Below are 21,008 nucleotides of genomic sequence, written 5' to 3'. Positions count from 1 at the left end.
AAGGCGGGGCCGCAGGACCCCTCCCTCCCGCCCTCCCTTGCTCCCTCGCAGCCGCGATCCGGCCCCCGCAGCCCGTAGCCCGGATCGGGTAGCAAGCGCCTGCAGAGCGCGGAGGGCGCAGCTTGAGAGGAGCCTGAGGGAGGGGAAAGTGGCAGGAGGGCAGGGCCGAAGACGCCGGGGGCCGGAGGGTCAGTCCGTGCGGACTGCGGTGACACAGCCCAGAGGAAGGAGGGAAGGGAAGAGGGGTGCTACTGACGCCGGCGGGGTGGGAACCCCTGCGAGGACAGGGTGTGAAACTGACCAGGGGTACCTGACTGGACTAAGTGGGGCCACCTGACGGGATTGGCTGAGGGACTGTCGGCTACGCCGCAGGCGGCGACGGGGAAACAGGTGAATCTCACCCCCCACGCCTTCCCCGCGCCCCCAATATACACCCATCCGCCCCACCGGGTCGGCTGGAACCATGGACCCGGACCCCCGAGGCCGCCGTGCCCCCTGTGCCCAGCGCCTGCCCCTCTGCGCCTTGGCGCTGGCCCTGGCAGCCGCCGGCTGTCGCGTTGCCTCCGCCTTCAACCTGGACACCCGGTTCCTGGTGGTGAAGGAGGCCTCGAACCCCGGGAGCCTCTTCGGCTACTCGGTCGCCCTCCACCGGCAGACTGAGCGGCAGCAGCGTTACCTGTGAGTGGGGGCGGGAGCGGCAGCTGGGGGTGGCGGGAGACCGGGACATCAAAGAGGGACCTCCTACATTCCCGTACCCAGCCCACTTCCTTTGAGCGCTTAGAACGCCCCTGAGGTTTAAGAATTTTGGGGCCCGGCACTGGGTAGCTTTGCCGAGAGGGGAAGGACTGAGCGGGGAGAAGAAGAGGGGGGTGAGGCGGCGGGACCTGCGGTGGGAGGGGAGTAGATAATCCCTAACACGTGCAGGAGCTGCTCCAACCTGCCTCTCCCCTCTAGAAAAATTCCCAGTCTTGAGGCACAGGCTGGGGGTGGGGTACCCTTTGTGCCTGGAGACCCGACTAGGAGTGACCGGGTTGCCGAACTCTCTCCTTAGCTCCTAATCCTGGGCACCTAGCTGGGCTTTGAAATCTTAGGACTTGGGTCCCCAGTCGTGGGGAACGGGAAAAGGCCCTAAGGGAACAGCCATGTGTCAGGAAGAAATCCTCAGCCTGTTGACCCTCTCACCTTGACTGTCCACCTTGTCCTGACATTCCCCACCACACTAGCCATATCTTCGACATGTCCAGGGATAATAGCATCCCAAGATCTAGAGCTGAGGAAATCTAGTTAAACCCCCTCCTTTTACAGAGTAGTTAACTGAGGCCCAGAGAAAGGAGGAAGGACTTGCCCAGGGTTACGGGAGAAGTAGTCATTTATTCCTTATGTGTGTACATAGAACCTTCATGACTTACAAAGCAGGTGTCTTTGCTATAGTCACCCTGTGAAGGGAACATCTGTATATCAAATGACTCGAAGTAACTGTCCCTAAAACATTCACCTAGTACAGTGTCCTGATCTGGATTCGAATTCTGATCCTCTGATTCTGAATGGAGGACTTTCCTCTCTGATTCAGGATGAATGGATTGGATAGATGGAAGCTGTTTCGTTGATTGAGGTCTGGAGGGGGAGTGCTACCTTGACCTAACTAACCCCTGTGCGCCCCCTTGAGGTGCCAGTGGTGGGAAGAGGGCACACTATCCCAATGCTTTCCCACCCCAACAGTTGGGACCCCCCCCACCTCCTCCCGAGCATCTTCTCCACATTCCACACATTCATGCTGAATCTTCAACCCTGAGTGTGTTTGTTTTGGTTTGAAGAGGAAACTGGTATTTTTTTCTCTTTTCTCTCCTCTCTGTTTCCACCCTTTCCCCCCCCCAAATAGCTTCTGAGAAAAGGAAGGGGGCAGGGAGGTCAGTGTTCTGGACAGAGAAGGTGATAGCATCCAGCTGTTTTTGTCCTGAGTCCCATATTGGTTGAGATGGTTGTAATGTTGACCCATTTATTACTGCAGGTTGAGTGTTTTAGGATCTTCAAATGGGGTACTTGTCATTGTTCAGTCATGTCTGACTTTTCATGATCCCTTTTGGGGGTTCCTCGACAAAGATACTAGAGTGGTTTGCTATTTCCTTCTTTGGCTCATTTTTACAGATGAGGAAACTGAAGCAAAGAGGGTGAAGCGACTTGCTCAGGATCACAAAGGTAGTAAGTGTCTGTGTTCAAATTTGAACTCAGATCCTCCTGGCTCCAAGTCTGGTCCTCTCTTCACTACTTCACCTAGCTCCCTCAGATGGAGTATAGGCTGGGCATTTATTTTGTCATTTTATTTTATTTTGGTGGAGGTGAACTTGGGCAGGAAGGCCTTCATGAGAGATGGGGGTGATGGGTGTGTCAGGGGGATCAGGGGAAGGTAACAGGAGCAGTTCCGCTTTCTCAGAGCTGGGTGGCCGTAATGGAGAGAGCTCTCAACTTCTACACCCAGGAAGTAGTGGAGTGGTTGAAGGTGTTTGGGGAATTATAGCAAAGCACAGGGCCCTGCCCTGCCTAGTCCTAGTCCTATGGCCTTCCTGAGAAGCGGCTAAAGTCCAAACCTCCTCAGCAGTCTTGACCTTTGACCCCTGACTGAGAGATCCCAGCTCCATCCAGAGCTTAACCCTAAAACTTGGGAAAGGTTGAGGAAGGACCAGGGAGTCTGGAGTGCTGTGTTCTCCTCATGATACTCAGCCTGAAAAGTGATAGGGACACTTTTCTCCATTTTCCAAGGGGACTGTCTTTGGAGACCCTAGATACAGCTTCTTCCTTAGTTTAGAGTATAGCAGGGATTTTCCGCAAGAAGCAATGAAGTGCTCTCCTACTCCTGAGAGTCAGGAGACCTGGATCCTAATCCTGGCTATGTGACTTTGGGCAAGTCAATTCCCCTCTCTTCAATTTCCTCCTGTAAAACAAAAGACTTGAAGGGATGAGATGATGTTATCCAGTGAAAAGAGCACTGGTGTTTGTCAGAGGATCTGGGCTCAAATATTGGCTTTGCTAATGCTAATTTATGACCTTGGGCAAGTCACTTAACATCCCTGGGTCTCAGTTTCCTCATCTGTTAAACAAGAGGATTGAATTAGATGGCCTCTGAAAACCCCTTCAGTTCTAAGTCTATGATCATCTAATCTCTGAGGTCCCTTCTCCTAGGCTCTGACAGTCTCTAATTCCACATACCTTCCCCTGACTCCCAGAGTGAGAATTATCAATGGCATGAGTACTACTCAACTGCCCTGTGGTAAATGAGCTAAATCTTTAGATACCTGAGTCTCTCTACACTTTGTTCCAAATGTCCTCTTCAACACATCTCAAAGCACTACCGTTCAGAATCATGGACTTTCAGAGTTTTAAGGGACTTTGTAGTCTGCTGCCTCCTTCCCCTTGCCTCAAAATGTCCTTTTCAGGTGTTTTTGAGTGTAGAGATTCTGGATCTCTCTGTGACAACTGGACCTACCTGAACCTAGAAATCTAGGTCATATATATAGGGGGAGGGAAGGGTATGTATGAGAGGGATGGAGAAATTGTGATTTTTAGGTCCCTTGGGGAAGTTTTCAGTCTTTTATTCTGCCAGAGACCCTCTCAGCAGGGCCAGCTGGGCTTGGACAGAGACAATCAGTTGTGTATCCAGATGTGAACAGCTGCTTGAAAAGTCAAGCTGTGAACTGAAACCTCCTGGTTGGGGCCTTGAGCTCTTGGGCCAGGCCTAGGTTCCTCTGGGGAAAAGAGAAAATCAAAGACAGATGAAACAGAATTCCAATCCCTGATGGACAGCTTGCAGTTCAACTAACATATGCTGACGTAGTGCCTACTGTGTGCAAGGTGGTATGGAATGAGAAGATATACTTCTTCTCAGACTCATGTACTGATCCACCTTCAGGACTGTGGTCACACTTACACACACACACACACACACACACACACACACACACACACACACACACACACACTTACACACAACCCAGATTTCCAGGTTCAGTTACTTCTAGGACCATACCTAGTTGCCACAGAAAGACTCAGAATCTCTGAGCTCAAAAAGCCCTGAAGAGGACATTTCAGGGCAAAGGGATGGAGGTACCAGAATAGCAAGTCCCTTCTAGCTCTAAAAAAATTCTATGACTGAGCAGTGGTTCTTTGAGATCCTCAGGTGAAGAGTATATACTTGTCGTGTCTCCATGGAATGAGCAAAGGGAGAAGGTGAGACGATTCCTGGAAGGTAATGTATTCCTGGGCCCTTCGCTGTTATACCTAGTAAGAACCTAGCATTTCTGTAGTGCTTTGAGGTCTATGAAGTCTTTTACACATATGTTATATGATCCTCTCAACAACCCTGAGAGGTAGGTGTTATTATTATCCCCATTTAACAGATGAAGAAACTGAGGCTGAGATAGGTTGTGTTTCCCAGAGTCTAAGTACAACACTCTACCCACTGTGCTGCCTGAGAATGCTAGGTTTCTAGAAGCCCAATTTAATTCATATAGTAGGGAGAGGCCCAGCAGGAGCAGGCATGACCCTACTAGGACCAAGCTTGGCCTCGAGGCTACTTGTGCTGCTCTAGGTCCTCAAGAGCAGCCCTTTAACTGAAATGTGAATTTAAAGGCAACACTTGAGGACCTAGAGGGCCATACATGGCCTTGAGGCCACAGACTTTCCACCCTGAGCTAGTTCTTCCCTTCCACCTAGACTGGCACCAGGGAGCACTGTGAGAAGGGGAAGCTGTGGGCACCTGCTCTAGATCCAGGATTGACTACTGTAATCTCTGGAAATATGCTCCGTGTAGGGTAGGCTGAACTGGCAGTCCTTGTGCCTAATGCCAAGTAGAGGAGGAGAGCAGCCAAGGCCTTAGGCTCCCATCATAGAGAGTGAACCTCTTTCTTTGTCCTGTCTCTGCTTCAGAAGCCAGGGAGAAAGTCCTTCACCTTGGAAAAAGGAGGAAGAAGTTGGTGGGGGTAGGGTGCTTTTTTCAGCAAGTGGGCTTGCAGATAGACATTTCTCAGGAGCCAGAAGGGAGAAAGATACCCCGAAAGTGGGAAGTGGTGAAAAAGATATCCAAGCATCCCTTCCTTTCTCAATCTGTAATGAAGTGTTAGCTAGTCCAAAAGTAGAGGAGCTGGTGGAGATGACCTTGGCACGTCTTTTATGCCTATTTTGGGTGCCTTCCCCCAGCCCCTTTCTCCCTGCTACCTCGTATCTTTCTCCTCCTTATCTTTTTCCTTTTCCCCCTTCTTTCTTTCTCCAATATCACTTTCTCTTTCTCCCCATCTCTTTTTCTCCCCATCTTTCTCTTCCCATCTCTTTCTCCACCCCTCTCTCCCCTCCTCTCTCTCCCCCACCATCTCTCTCCCCCACCATCTCTCCCCAACCTCATCTTTCTTCCTCTGTCTTTCTCCCTCTCTTTTCCCTCTCCCTCCCTCTCTCTCTCAGCCTATTTCTTTCCCCCATCCCATTACTTCCTTTCCGCATTTCTTTCTCCCCATCATTCTTCCCATCCCTCTTCCTCTCTCTTTCTCCCTTTTTCCTTCTTTTTCTTCTCTCTTCCCCATCTATCCAGTTACTCTGGCTTGAGGAGCTGAGTCACTAGTGGGGACAAGGTAATGGGGGAGGAAGGGGGAGGGTAGAAGAGGCCTGCTATTCCATCTTGGGCATTATAGAGCTTTGCTACTACCAAGGGAGAGTCCTCTAGGGAGATGTCTAATTCAGGAAACAGGGTTGCCACTGAGCTGGGGATCCAGGCAGCAGGGAACTGCTACCCCCAGGCAGAACATGCTCCTTCCCTCTTCTTACTGTTCCCATCCCTTTGTGGAAGATTGACCTTAAATCAGAAACAACCGTCCCAGAGGCAGGGTGGTTCCTGGAGGCAACTTCACTGAGTGCTGACTCCTGGGATGCCCCTTTGCTTGGGTGCTCTCTAGGAGGTCCTATACTCTTTCTGGAATTGAATTTGCCCTACCCACTCTTATTGGGAGAAGAGAAAGAGGGGGATCTACCTGAACCACCCCCTCTCCAATCTCTCTGAAGTGAATCATTTGAAGAAAGCATAAAAGCTATTGTTATCCTACATCCACCTCCTTCCCCTCCCTCTTGGCCTTACCCCAGCCTGCCTTTTTCTTCTCTGGAGTGATGGATGCTGATGCCCCTAACCCTCCTGAGTCCCATTTCCTAGCTTTTTTCATTTCTGCTGTTTCTCTACTTTGATGCTCCATTAGCTTTGAACAATGAAGGAGTTGGGCTAGGGGCGGAAGCATTGCTTCCCAGAGCTTCAGTTCTCTAGAGGCGGGGAGGGGCTCAGTTACCTTATAGGAGAGAGGATGAGAAAAGCAGCTGTTCTGCAGGAATTTGTAAGGTTCTATCATCTTGCCTCTCTTTCTCCAAAACCATCTCAGAGAGGTGAGAGGAGAAGTAACATCTGTGCACGAAAGAATTGTGCTCTGAGGTTAGTCTCTTATCCCTGGGTCTCAGTTTCCTCATCTGTAAAAAGATAGAGTTAAACTAATGGTTGAAGTTAGTTGAAAGTTCAGAGTTGAAACCTTAGTGTTTACTTTCAGCTCTGGAACTATGGTCCTCTGTTCTCTGAAAGAAGGACCCTCATTCTTGTCTGTCCCACCCTTTTGATGTTTAAACTGATTTCAATATACTAAGCTTTGTCTTGGGGTCCCAACCAGAAGGACCATAGTGCTCTAGAAAGACTGGGAGGTCGAGATCAGAAGTATCAGGCTGAGGAGGAGGGGTTCCTCCCCAACGCACTGACTAGAAGTTGCCAAAATCTTCTTGGCTAAGAGGTTGGGAATTATTTATTCAGCATTTATTTAGCCCCTATTATGTGCCAAGTACTGTGCTTCTCGATCCTGAGCATAGTTTGGAAAAGTAATGTTCTTGCATTACAAGGGTTCCTTCTTCTGCCTCTGGTTTGGAAGGGAAGGATATGCAACGTCCCACACACCTTCAGGCTCCATGCTCCTCACACTGCTTTCACTGAAGGCTTTGGGGAAGGAGATGAGGCTGTGTGATTTTTCACCATTGACCTCTGTGGCTCCTTACAGGGTGCTTTGGTGGGACCCCAGAATAGAACTCAGTGGAGCAGAAGCCGTCTTCACATCCTCCCTTGATGGTTTTCATTTGTCTACTTTCCCCGATGATGTGACCATCTTTTGAATTCTGAATAGGGTACTCACCTTATTCTCAATAGATTTGAGTGGAGAGAGGATGCTTTAGGTTGGCTTCTGTGGCTATGGATATAAAGAGGAATGCTGAGTCTCAGAGAAATCAGGCAGGAGCCAGAGCGAATATTTCTGTCTTGCCTCGAGTGGAAGGTGTATCTAGTTGGGGGCCTAGGATTGCAGTTGCCACAGCCTTGCTTATTCTGGTCCTCCTCAAGGATCTGAGAGTAGGGTGAAAGGAGGGGATGAGCTGAGTGATTGGGAAAGAGTGAAGGAACAGACTATTTCTGACACAAAAATCTGTGCTCATCTCCCTCTCTCCACATTTTACCAGTCTCCATCATTTTACAGATGAGAAAATTAAGGCACAAAAGAGCAAATGACCTTGCCTATGGACACACAGCTGGTAATGGAGGCAAGACCTGAACTCAATTTTTTCTGACTCTTATGTCCAGTACTCTACCACTATGACTATACCTTTTTAAATGCTCATTTACATGGCACTCAAAGTCCAGGAGCCCTCTCTTCTTCTCGTCTTCCATGAAAATCCCTCAGTTCAATTGTGATGAACTTCAAATATACTTTTGCCATATCTTTCTTATGCCTGTTGTTGTTCAGACATGTCCGACTCTTCATGACCTTGTGGACCCCTGTCCGTTGGGTTTTCTTGGCAAAGAAGCTGGATTGGTTGGCCTTTCCTTTCTAGTGGATCACCACTCCATAGGCATACAGAAGTTAAGTGACTTGCCCAAGGTCACATAGCTAGGAAGTTTCTGAGGCTAGATTTGAACTTGGGTTTTCCAGCCCAGCACTCTGTCCACTAAGCCTCTTAGCTGCTTCTCTTCACATGCCTTTTTGTTTTTTGTTAATTTCAGTCATGTCCAACTCTTCATGACCTCATTTGGGGTTTTCTTGGCAAAGATACTGGAGTAGTTTGCCATTTCCTTCTCCAGCTCATTTTACAGATGAGGAAACTGAGGCAAACAGGGTCAAGTGACTTGCCCAAGATCACACAGTTAGGAAGTTTTTGAGGTTGGATTTGAGCTCAAGTCATCCTGACTCCAGCATTCTGTCCACTGTTCCACCTAGCTATCCATATGCATATGTGACCCTTAATCCTAACTCCCCGGTATTTCTGCAGAAAAATGTCTCTAATCTAGTCCTTTCCTTTCTACTCTGTTTTTTGTGTTGCTCTTAACAGGCTATCATGTGGTATCTGTGCTGGTGTCCCTTCACCAAATCTGAGATGCCACAAGACTGAGACCATATCTAAACTTTGTATCTCTCCTTGCCACTGCTACTGTACTTTGCATTATAGTAAATGTTTGTGGAATTGAGTTGACTTTCATCTAGGACAAAAAAAACACCAACCAGCCAAACTGGGTTATACTGGGGTCAGTCACCCCCCCCCACCCCCCCCGCCGCAACATGCTATCACTGCTCTTACCTGTTCTCCTTCCTCTGTCTCTAATGCCTACATCTCTCTACCCTCCACCTTTCCCCCAACCTAGCATAGAACTCTGAAGGCGTGATCTGCTCCATCCTGGGCAAGGAGCCAGCGGGGCTGCAGAGGCCTCTGAGCCAGGAGCTAAAAATACCCAGGGGCTGGGGGGAAGGGGTTGATGTTGCGGGAAGGTTCCCTGTGGAATCTCTAGGGAGGGAGGTGATTGAATCTGGATGGAATTGGTGGGGGGAGGTAACTTCTGTCTGAGCATCCCTTCCTTTGCCTGACTTGGTGTCCACAGACCCAGGGCTTGCACTGAGGTTGAAAGAGGTGAGGGGTAGGCAGACAGACAATTGACTAACTTCTATTCTGCTTGCTCTAGCCTTTAGGAAGGGGCTGAGTTTGGGGGAATGAGAGGGGAGGGCTAGCTTACAAGCCAGAGCATGCCAGCTGCCCAGTAAGGCAGGATGTTGTCTGGGCTAGGGAAGAAGGAACCCTACCACTCCCACTCCTTTCCTCCCACCTCTCATTTCTGCCCTGGGTCTAGAAGCAGTAGCAGCCTGCAATCCAGGCAGAGAGTGGAAACAACTCTTTCAGTTACATTTCATCGATGGAATCTGGATGGATCTTCCCTAGGTCCCCCTTCCTCCTAGCCCATCAAGGACCCAAAACCATCTTGAGGTCCTTTTGGTCAGCCCCTTACCTCCAGGCAGAACTGTGTCTAGTTCAGACAGATGTATTGTGCTTAGCATCCCCCACCCATTCCATTACTCATGTTTGGGTATCCTTTGAGTTGGGCCTGCGGGATAGCTCACTTTGGTCTCTCCCGCTCTGACCTCCTAATAACCATCCTTATACTTGATTCTCTATTTAGTCTGACTAACCTGGTAAGCAGGGGTCTGCTGGAGCCAGTGCAGGCTGACAGAGCTGATTGTTAAATTTCAGTGTGAACATTTTCACCTTAGAAGTCAGCAAACTCCACAAATTAGGACTTGATTGATTTTCTTGTTGATCGTATAGATTTAAGAAAGTGATGGAGAAAATTACAGTAATGCAGATGAGACTTAAAGGTGTGTCCTGGGGTTTCAGAAAACTAATTGTTAAACATTTCCCAGCACACTGCAATTGATAGGGTGATGATTCCAGGGTCCATAAGAAATGAGACCTTGGATTTCTGGTTTCATCAGTCACATTCCCAAGCAAAAGGAAGTTGGGTGGCAATTAATTAAAAAGTGGTATGGTGCCCTAGGTTGTCTCCCCACCCCACATGCCTGGCTCCTGGTCCAGAGGCTGAGGGGGTGGGAAGCAGGCTCTAGTGGGTGGTCAGTCACTAAAGAGCTGCATGACTTTCCTTGCCCCTTCCTGTATCAGACTAGGAAGTGACTAACAGGGGGCTGACAGGGCAGGGCTGGCACCTGGCCAAGCTTGCGTGTGTTGGTACTGCCAAGGAGAGGGGAAGGGTGACTCTCCTTAAACCCCCTCCCTCCTCCCATTTCCCTGGGGCCTTAAAATGAAGCTTTAACTGTTGAGGTGTGTAAGGAAGCCTAGGAAGTGTCCTGCTTACCCCTCCCAGGCTCCTCAGGCTCTGCATTCCTGACATGAGGAGGGAGGGATCTCCAAGTCTCTACATGCCCAGAGTTTGAACCTCTTCTCCCACTGCCATCTGCCCCTCATCAGCAACTGAGAATCACTGACTAGAGGCAGAGGTTGCATCCTGATGATGCCAGATGCAGAAGGGCAAGAGAGGGGAATAAAAGAAGCCAGTGGTGGGTGAGTGGGGGGGAGAGAAATCAATATGAGGCCCCTTGGGCCAAGAACTGGATTAGAACCCAGGAAATAGGGCAGGGACAAGCAGACTCTAGTCCTTGTGTGGCCAGTGGGAGAGCGAGGGAGGGAGCCACAAATATCTGTGGCCTTACTGCTTCTCAGCATTTATCTGGCTGACCCCATCCTCTGGTTTGGGGTGGGCAGATAGAGAGGAGAGGAATGCCTGGAATCTTTGGAGTCTGTCACATTAGCCCTACCTCTTACGTGCCCCCATCTTAGTGAGCCTAACTCACCCGCTTTTAACTGTTGGTTCCTGGAGTACCAATAAAACTCTCTCTGTGCCTTTAGAGACATGAGGCAAGGATATTAGTTAGGTTCAGGCAAGAAGTGACCACAGCCTACCTGGCCTGGGGTGGTGGCCGTCTGTGTTGAGGGCAAGATATGCTGTGAAGCTAGATACATCTAGATTTCACAGCCAATTAAATATCGGGGTGAGAGAGAGGAAAAGGAGCTGAAAATGACACTTCTGGCTGACTGAAAGGATGGTGGCATCATCCACAGGAATAGGGAAGCCCAGAAGAAAGGTGATTTTAGGGAAAGAATTAATGAGTTCTCTTTTAGAAATGTCGAGTCCACAAAGTGGAGAAGTAAGAGGAGAGGCAGTTCAGGCAGAGCCCCAAAGCTTTCTCGAGAAGTTTAACTGAAAAAAGCAAAGAGAGGTATATAGGCTGATGGCTTGAGAAGGTTTGAGTTTAGTGGAAGTTTTTTAAGGATGATGGAGACTTGGGCACATTTGTAGATAGAAAGGAAGGATCCAATGGGCAAGTAGAGTTGGAAGACCGAGGTGGAGGAGGATAATTATAGGGAGCATTTGCTGGAGAAGATGGGAGGAGATGGGATTACATTTGTTGGCCAAGTTGGTCTTGGAGAGGAAGAGGGCCATGTCATCATCAGAGACTGGAGGGGAAAGGAATAGGGGATGAAGTCGAGGGCTTGTGAGATGCAGTAGAGGGGAGAAGGGGGAGCTCCTAGTGATCAGTCTTCATTTCCTCAGTACCGTGTAAATTGACCCTTATGCTTTATTCAGATGCTCCTGCACCTCTCAGTGATGTGTTGGACTTGCTGAGGATCATCATTTTCCTGGCAGAAGGGGAGAACTGAGGCTTCCAGAGGCAATCCTTGGGCTATTCAGTCAGGGAAAGAAACCTTTTCTTAGAATGGGCTTACCTTTACTTTGGCTGGTACAAGGGTTGAGAGCCAAATGTTAGTCTGACCTTTAGTCTCTTTTTTGCCCCCTTAGACTTCTTGCTGGTGCTCCCCGGGACCTTGCTATACCTGATGGCTACACCAACCGAACAGGTGCAGTGTACCTGTGCCCCCTCAGCTCCCAAACAGATGACTGTGAACGGATGGATATAGAGGAAAAAAGTAAGGGGGAGGGGGCTCAAATCCCCTTGTCCTATGTCTTCCCTTGGGCAACACTCAAAGTACTATGGGGGCGGGGAGTTTAGAGGAGATGAGGTCACCCTCCTTAAAAGGAGATCATGCTCAGACTGGGGATAGACTGGGCCATTAGAGCCCCAGATCGCCCTGGGTAGAAGAGGAGTGGAACATTCCAGAGAACTGAGATGGAAAGGAGGGACTAGACTGGGGGAGAGGAGGCTGATGTGCAGGGTGTGGGGAATAACTTAAAGGAAGGTCCCAGGGCCAGAAAAGGCAAGGTGAGGGCCATTTTAGGGATAGGTCTGCCTAAGTAAAATAGAGAGTCTGAGCACCCAGTTGTCTGCCCTTGAGAAGTTCTGGGCTACTAGGAATGTGAGAAGTGAGTCTCTGTGTTTATAGGGGGTGTACTGCCTTGGCCTTCAATTCCCTTTCTTACTCCTGACTTTGCTCTCAGGTGATCCCACCCATCACATTATTGAGGACATGTGGCTTGGGGTGACAGTGGCCAGCCAAGGACCGGCAGGCAGAGTGTTGGTGAGTGGGTAGATGTGACTTGGGTCATCCACAGCCACTGTGCTTCCCTTGTACCTTCCAAACTGATCTCCATGGGGGTGGGGGCAGAGGGAATGTTACATAGCAGAAGAACCAGGAATCTGGGTCCCTAAGCCTCTGAGGACAACATGTGTATGTGCCAGGGGCTTCTGCTCTTCCCAGGCTGGGTGTGGCCCAGACCTACTTCATGTTTCATTGCTCTTCCTGGTCCCTGGGGTGCCCACCCTTTGTGAGAACAAGCTGAGTGAGCCTCTGGGAGGAAAGGGCAGAAGGGGCCCCAGGCAGCACAGACTTGGCTTTAATTGCTTCCTTGGGAGGGAGGCGGGGCAGTGGGAGCCAGGGAGCAGTGGCATAGTTTCTGGGGAACCTCGCCTGCTCCAGCCTGGGCCTCTGGAGCTCCCGTCTTCCTTGGGGCGCTCCCTGGAATCCTTACTCTCCCCTCTCCTGCATTCTTCTTTCTTATTGTCCCTCTGTCCCCCTCAGGCCTCAGTGCTGGTTCTTCCTCAGTGCCAGCTATCTCCATGCCCAGCCCACCACTTCTGAAGGAACAAAATCCCGGAATCTCATTTTGGACTAATTCTAGACTCTATTGCAGACAACCACAATCTAGAATTCTGCATGTGATCTCTTCTGGATTCCCCATTCTTGGCCATTTCTAGATCAGTTCAGTTCTAGAGTAATAATGATGGTGATGATCTAACATGTATACAGCACTTTAAGGTTTGCAAAGCACTTTATTAATATTATCTCCTCACAACAGCCCTGGGAGGTAGGTGCTATTATCCTATTTTACAGATGGGGGAACTGAGGCAGACAAAAGTTAAGTGTTTAGGGTTATATAGCTTTTGAACGTCAGAGAAATCAGGTCATCCTGACTCCAATTTGGTTTGGCCAGCAGGGTAAACCACTGTACCACCTACTTGACTTTTTCCCCATTCCCACTTGTTTTAATAATGATAGTAATAATAATAGTTTTTGTATATAGCCCTTTAAGGTTGGCAAATCATTTTACATATGTTATCTCATTTGATACTCATAACAACCTGTGAAGTAGCTGCTATTATCCCCATTTTACAGATGAGGAAACTGAGGCTGGGAACTGTTAAGTGCTTTGCCCAGAGTCACAAAGATAGTAAGAGTCTAAGGCAGAATTTGAACTCAGATCATCCTGACTCCTATTCTTTTCCTACTTTTTCAACTTTGTCACCTAAGTAGACCCCTACACATGTGCATGCATGTGCGTGCACACACACATTAATTCTAGGTCAACATCTGTTTTTGTTTTTTGTTTGTTTTTACTCTAAGAGGACAGGGTATTTGCAGGGGGGGACAGGCAGGATGTCTTTTATTTCCTTTGTAACCAGTTTCTTTTTGGCCTCTGAGCCAAGGACTGCCCCCAACTCATCCTTCTATGATAATCCCCCCAAATTCCTTATTTTCCAAGGAGTCATGCTCCCTTTCCCTCTCCTCCCTCCCAGGGGGAATCTAAGGCAATAATCAGCTTCAGGAGTTAATGGAGGAAATGCAAAGAACCCAGGATGTCCTCCTTCCTCACTCCTAGAACAACAAAGAAGACCCTTTGCTGTGAGAGAGGCCTAAGGGACAAGCAAGTGCCTGTCCAGGTCTCAGGCTGTGGGGCCTCCAGTAGGGTACATAGGATATGACAAAGGCTTTGTCTGGGGGGGATCCCCAGGTCTGTGCCCATCGCTACACCAAGGTGCTGTGGTCAGGGACAGAGGACCAGCGGCGGATGGTGGGCAAGTGTTATGTGCGGGGCAATGATCTACAACTTGACCCCAGAGACGACTGGCAGACGTACCACAATGAGATGTGCAACAGCAACACAGACAACCTGGGCACAGGCATGTGCCAGCTGGGCACCAGTGGAGGCTTCACTCACAACACTGTGTACTTTGGGGCACCTGGTGCCTACAACTGGAAAGGTGGGTAAGAAAAAGTGGCAAATGGCAGATGCCATCTAACTTAGGCCAGTGGTAGGAGCATCAAGCAGAACACTACATGATCACCCAGAAAGATAGAAGCAACATACTGGACTTGCTATCAGTGGCTACTTCCTGCTCCTTCCCATCCTGACCCATCCATTCTCAATACATCTCGACCATAGCTTCACCCTTTTTATAACTGTGGAATGAGCTTCCCATTTTTCGTCTAGTTGATGGAAGCAGCAGATGAGATCCTTCACTGGGGATAGTCAGAACAGGAACTTCATCTGTCTATCACTGTAGGCCAAGCTGCCGGATTCTCTCTGCTATAAACTCCCTTCCTCTCTCTGTCTCTTTCTGTCTTTCCTTTCCCTCTCTCTCTCTGTCCCTCTCTCCCTCTTCCCCTCCCTCTTCTCTCTCTTTCTCTGTACCTCCTTCCCTAGATTCTTCCCTTCTGTCCCCCTTTTCTCTTCTTCTCTTCCCCTCTCTCTCTCCCCCTCTCTCCTTTTCTCTCTCTCCTCCCTCTTCTCTCCTCCTCACATCCTCTCTGTCTCTCTATGGGTCTGTCTCTGTCTCTCCTTTCTCCTTCTCTCCCCCTCACCTTCTCACCTCTCTTTCCCTCCCTTCCCCCTTGCTTTTCTGTCTCTCCCTCTTTCTCCCTCCCTCCCTCTCTCTCTTTACCTCTCTCCAAACAAACATATCGCATGTACCACCGTGGCTGCCAACTAGAACAGAAGAAGAGCCCTCAAGTGGATGTGAATAGCCATTATAGAGAAGCCCAAGAACCAGGTTTTCCATGGGCTGAGACTATCAACCTAGGAGTCAGTTTGGAGGAGCAGTAGGATAGATGGGGCTGTAGATTTCGAACCCTAAAAAAAGATCCTGAAGGTTTCTTTGCAGCAGTGGGGTGGTAGCAGAGTATAGTAGAAAGGCTTTTGAGTTTAGAGTCCTAGGCCCAGGAGTAGCGTCCTGTCTGCTCCTTGCTGCCAGTATGACCGTGGCCTCATTGCTTCACTTCACAGAGACTCTGTTTCTTCATCTCTAAAATAAAATGGGTTATTTGGAAATGATTTCTCAGGTCACTTCTGACACTAAGACTCTGCAACCTTATGATCTTCCTAGAGGTGCTTTCTGGTGATAGTCAGTAGAATTTAGAATAAGAAGGGACCTTAGAAGTCATCTAGTCCAACCCCTTTCACAAAAGAAGAAAGTGAGGCACATCAAGTGCTTTCCTCAAGGTTTGCAAGAGATGGCAAAACCAGAATTTTAACCCAAACCTTTTAACTCTAAGTGGAACATATTTTCCCTGCTCCTGTGCTTGCCTCCCTAAGGAAGGGCGTGGGATCCTTGAAGAGGATAGAGGGCAGGAGTGGTTTCTATGGCAATTCAGAGGCAGGAGAAAGGAGGGATAGGCTCTGAGTTCATTCTAATTGTTCCCCGTTCCCCTTAAGGCATCACCTACATGATCCAGCGGAAAGATTGGGATTTTTCAGAGCACGGTTATACAGACAAAGGAAATACAGGGCACCTGTATGTCGGTGAGTCCAGGGCTGAAATCCTTGACTATGGAATGAAGAAGAGAGGCCTGGTGGGTGGAAGAGAAAATCTGGTGGTACTGAATGAATGCCCAGAGACAGTCACCTTCTTTTTCAATATCTTTATTCCAATGCAATAAGTTTCTTTTGTAACCACAGGTATTTTATTTTATGCATTTAAAAATGTGATTCTGAGAAGGGGTCCATAGGCTTTACCAGACTGCCAAAAGGGTTCATAGCACAAAAAAAAAAGGTGAAGTACTCCTGGTCTAGGGGATGCTTTCCAAGGAACATCAAAGGAGGTGTTAAAGCTATGTGTAGGCTGCAGTGAGGTCCCCTCTTCCTTCTTCTCTTTTCCCAGGGTACACAGTACAGGTGGGGAATGGCATCTTGCACCCTGAGAGTCTCACCATTGTGGCTGGTGCTCCCCGGCACCGCCATGCAGGCTCTGTCTTCCTCATGAACCTGGAGGCAGGTGGGGAAATGGAGATAAAGCAGGTGTTGGAGGGGAAGCAGGTGGGTGCCTACTTCGGTGGCGCCATCGCCCTAGCAGACCTTAACAATGATGGGTGAGTGAATCTCTAGATCTGTGATGGACCTTGACCCTTCTCACTAATCCGGGGGTCACACTTCTCCACTAATCTAGGGAACTGGGCGGAGACACGTGTAATTGTGCATCCATTTTCATTTCCTCATGGATTTGAGATAAGAATTGCTCATGGGCTCTGGGTTTGAGCATCATTTGCAAATTATTTGTCTTTCCTGTGCATGAGTTTTCATGTGGAAGATTTCTGTGCATGGTTCTTGGGGATGTGCATTTAAAACAAAATGTCATTTGTAGGAAACCAAGCAGTTTATTTTACTTACATATCACACATGTGGGTCTTATATGTCCTTTCCATGGCCAAAGCATAAGACTGAAGGCTATGACCAAGGCAGCCTCAAGGCTATGTGGATTTGTTTCTGGGGAACATATCCATGGATTACTTTGAGAGAGTAATGTCACAGGATCACTGTCCTTACATCCTCCTTTCCCCTGGGGTAGGTGGCAGGATCTCCTGGTGGGTGCCCCGTACTACTTCGAGCGGAAGGAAGAGATTGGCGGTGCGGTCTACATTTTTATGAATCAGGGAGGCATTTTCCCCACTAGCCCTTCCCAAAACCTCTATGGCCCAAGGGACTCAACCTTTGGCTTCTCTGTGGCCAGCCTTGGAGACATCAATCAGGACGGCTTCCAGGGTGAGACTCCCCCCTTCTTCTGCCTCTTCCTAATACCCCCCTCTCCATTACTCTTTCAAGTCCACAAATATTTACCGAATACCTACTTTGTGAGGGCACTGTGCTGAGTTGCAGGGGGGGTAAGTCCAGAGAAGAATTAGATACAGTCTCATTCTTCCCAGAAATTACAGTGTAGTCAGAGGAATGATATGCACACGAGAAAAGATGGCTAACAAAACAAGGCAATTGTTTAAATACCAATTGAGTGTTACACCCAGAAAGCTCTGGGGTTTAGAAGAGGGAAGATGTGTAGCCTGGGGACTTCAGAAAAGGCTTCTTAGGAATGGTAAGACAAGATGGGCATTGAAAAGTAGATAAAGTTTAGATGACTAGAAAGAAGGAAGGCCATGCTAGTGGAGAATGTGTTTGGGTGACAGTGAGTAGATTGGTGGGAAAGAGCCAACTAGGGTTCATTTAGGGAAATGCGAGTGGTAAAGACAGGAAAGCTGAGTGGAGGTCAGAGTACAGAAGGACTGTATCTTGTAGGCCAAAAGGGGCTCTTGAAGATTTCTAAGTTGGGGAATAAGTAACATTAGTCCTGTGCAACTCTGGCTGGAAAGGAATGCTGTATGGGGGGGATGTTGGGGAGAAGAATCAAAGAGATCAATTGTGAAGTTCTTGCAGTAGTCCAGATATGAAGAGACCTTGAATTAGAGTGATGTCACAGGGGAAAAATACGTTATTATGGGAAAATCCACAGGACCATAGGTTCAAAGAATCCTGGAGGTCACTGAGTTCAATTTACATATTTTACAGATGAGGTGGTGGCAGGTGAAAGGGAGGGAGGAATCAGAGTGGTCTTTACAGTTTAAAGTAAGGATGACTTGTAGATGATCGTATCAGGGAAGTGGGAGTGGGTAGAGTTGATTTTGAAGAGATGATAAAAGGCAATGTACCCAGAGCTCTACACAGAGTCAGAACTGGATAGAATCCTAACTCTCTCTTTACCTAGCTGTGTAATTGGAGGCCAGTCTTTCTCCCTCTCATGACCTCAATTTTGTGAGGGATTAGTTGATTTCTGAAGGCCTTCTGAGTATATTTCTGTGTTTTTCTTTTGAGTTTCGCAGTTTTTTTGTCCTGCCCTGGAACATCTGTCCCTTCTCGCCACTGACCTCCGCCTCTTTCCTTAGAGGTCAATCTGGCCTGGAAACAGTCTGGAAGGAATGAAACAGGTTCTCTGGGTGACCCATCCCCGAGTGAATTGCTCTCCTTTCTCCTCCAGATGTTGCAGTGGGTGCTCCATTTGAGGGTTTGGGCAAAGTCTACATCTACCACAGCAGCGCCTCAGGCATCAGCAACCGACCTCAGCAGGTACAGGGAGTGGGCATACTAGTGGGCTGGCCACCAGCCTATCAGTCGGAATGTTCATCCCTCCCTTCTTGTCCAAGTTCCTGTCTGTCCCATGTACCCGTCTAGTCTTTCTGTCCATCAGTTTACTCCTTAGCTATTGGTTAAACAGCCAGCCACGGGGAGTTTCCAGTCACCCATCTTTCTCTTGGGCTCTCTGCCTCTTTGTGTGGTGTCTGGCTGCCCATTTATCTATTAGGCCATCCCTCTGTTTGTCATCCCCATCTCTCCCACCGAACACACACACACAGAAAACAGGGTAAGGGGTGACTCCTTCAACCCCATAGCCCCTGCTGTCTTCTCCTCTGCAATTCCTCCCTATACACACTACCACCACACACCCCACTTTGCTCTCAGGTGATTTATGGGGAAAAACTTGGCACCCCTGGCCTGGCCACCTTTGGCTACTCGCTGAGTGGGCGGCTCGACGTGGATGAGAACTCGTACCCCGACCTGCTGGTGGGGAGCCTGGCTGACCGCATCGTGCTGTTGCGGTGAGCAGGATGGGAATCATCCTCAAGGGTAGTGGGATGGACTGGCTTGGGGGACCCATTAGGAGTCAGGAGATCCATGCCTTGTCTGTCCCTCACTGTCTTTTAATCAGCAAGTGTCGATCGATTGCCTTTTCTGTGTCTTTGTCTATGTCTCTCTGCCTCTTTCTCCTTATTTCTCTATCATACCAACTCCATTCTCTCAGTTGGAGGCAGGGTGGTATAGTGGAGAGGGTCCTCGATTGGGAGATAGGATTTGTTCTAGGATCTGATATTAACTAGGTAGCAAGGTGGTCCAGTTCACAGAGTCCTGGATCTGGAATCAGGAAAACCTAAGTTCAAACCTAGCCTCAGATACTTCCTGGCTAAGTCTCAGTTGTCTCATCTGTGAAATGGGGATAATAATTGCATCTACCTCCTAGGGCTGTCGTGAGGATCAAATGAGATAATATTAGTAAAAGTGCTTTGCAAACCTTAATGAGCTATATAAATGCTAGCTATTATTATTAGTTTCCCCTCCCTTAATGTACTAAATGTCTCCCTTTCTCCTGAGTGATCACCATTTCTATGAGTGCTGGATCTACATCTGAGATTAGGTGATGGAGGTGAGGGGGAGCCCAGGCTGATCTGGGCCATCTCTCTTCTTACCCCACCCCCAAGACTTCAAAGTGGGTACAACTTACAGGGGACAGACTGATGTTCCATGTGACCTCTGCCAAGTCATGCCCCATATTCTGGACTCAAATCTCTTTACTTGGATTAGATGGATTTCAAGGCTCCTTCCGGCTCTAGAGTTCCATGACCAGTGCTCTGAGCTCTTCATAGAGCAGGGGTTTGGGGGTCTGCCCACACTGTTCAATCTGACAACCAAATGACATTTGCCAAGATGAGACTTCCTTCCTTCCCCTAGAGCCCGTCCAGTTATCAACATCCTCAACAAGACTCTGGCAGTGAGGCCTACCATGCTGGATCCTAGCCGCTGTACTTCCACCTCCTGGTGAGCTACTCTTCCATCCAAATCCTTTATGAGCCCACCTTCCCCAAAACAGCTTTATCCACTCTTTAATCCTTGGGGTCCCCTTCCTCCCTGCCCCATCCCTGGTAGAATGGAAGCTCTTAGCTTTCCATTTTGTGGCTTTATCACTAGTACCTAGCAAAGTGCCTTGCATATAGTAGGTGCTCTCTTTGTGAGTGAATGAAAAGAGAGGCGGGGATAGTAGAGACGGGTGTTGCTGGCTTCTCAGTTTTACCCCGAGTGACCCTGTTTTCTGAATTCCCAGCAAGATTCCCCCAGCCTTCTTCTTGTGCCTTTCCTTTCCTTTCACGAGTGGCTGAGGGAGGAGGGACCCAGGGATGCTTATTGGCCCCTTCTCTTGACCTCCTTCTGGTGATCCTTGTAGCATTCAGGTCGAGGTGTGCTTCGCTTACAACCAAAGTGCAGGGAATCCAAGCTACAGACAAAATATCAGTGAGTGTCTTGAAATGGGGGAAGTTAAGGGGATTCTGGGCATGGGGATGGGGGAGGGATGGTACAGTGCAAAAAAAACCCAACCCACTGGATTTGAAATTCATTGAGGAGTTCAAGACCTGATTCTGCTACTTTCTAGTTTTGTGACCTTGGGTGAGTCACTTTTACTCCTCAGAGCCTCAGTTTCCCTATCCAAAAGATGGAGGTAACAAGAGTTGTTAGCCCCACCTAGGGCCCTGTACGGTTGTTGTGGGAATCAGAGAAGCAAGTTTATGTAAAGTGCTTGGTAAAGCAGTATGGAAACACCAGCTGCGAGCCCTCTTTATGTGTTATACAGATGTAAACTATCATTATTATTCTTACTCTGCTACGTGCCTACCCTGAGTGACCTCCTTGCTGCCTTCTCACAGCCCTGGCATATACCTTGGAGGCAGATCGAGATCGACGCCCACCCCGACTCCGATTTGCTCAGAGTTCTTCTTCTTCTGTTTACCATGGATTGTTTTCCATGCCTGACACCCGCTGCCAAACCCTTGATCTGCTTCTGGTGGTGAGGAAT

At 48.7% G+C, this 21,008-nt stretch overlaps 1 protein-coding gene across 1 annotated transcript in view; it reads left to right on the top strand.

The window, feature by feature from the left end:
- The first annotated feature begins 313 nt into the window (after positions 1–313).
- The window catches only part of ITGA3 (integrin subunit alpha 3), a 33,968-nt gene continuing 13,273 nt past the window's right edge, over positions 314–21,008 (top strand). The window contains exons 1-12 of the mRNA XM_072646096.1: positions 314–678; positions 11,693–11,820; positions 12,290–12,369; positions 14,081–14,330; positions 15,782–15,868; positions 16,227–16,434; positions 16,911–17,104; positions 18,366–18,454; positions 18,848–18,984; positions 19,892–19,978; positions 20,382–20,449; positions 20,860–20,999. Coding sequence (XP_072502197.1) covers positions 464–678; positions 11,693–11,820; positions 12,290–12,369; positions 14,081–14,330; positions 15,782–15,868; positions 16,227–16,434; positions 16,911–17,104; positions 18,366–18,454; positions 18,848–18,984; positions 19,892–19,978; positions 20,382–20,449; positions 20,860–20,999 — 1,683 coding nt within the window. The 5' untranslated portion in view covers positions 314–463. The remainder of the gene's footprint in view (positions 679–11,692; positions 11,821–12,289; positions 12,370–14,080; positions 14,331–15,781; positions 15,869–16,226; positions 16,435–16,910; positions 17,105–18,365; positions 18,455–18,847; positions 18,985–19,891; positions 19,979–20,381; positions 20,450–20,859; positions 21,000–21,008) is intronic.

Source organism: Notamacropus eugenii, chromosome 2, assembly GCF_028372415.1.
Source record: "Notamacropus eugenii isolate mMacEug1 chromosome 2, mMacEug1.pri_v2, whole genome shotgun sequence".
NCBI classification, from domain to species: domain Eukaryota; kingdom Metazoa; phylum Chordata; class Mammalia; order Diprotodontia; family Macropodidae; genus Notamacropus; species Notamacropus eugenii.
The sequence above is the reverse complement of the archived record's forward strand: the minus strand, read 5'-3'. Positions and strand labels throughout refer to the sequence as shown.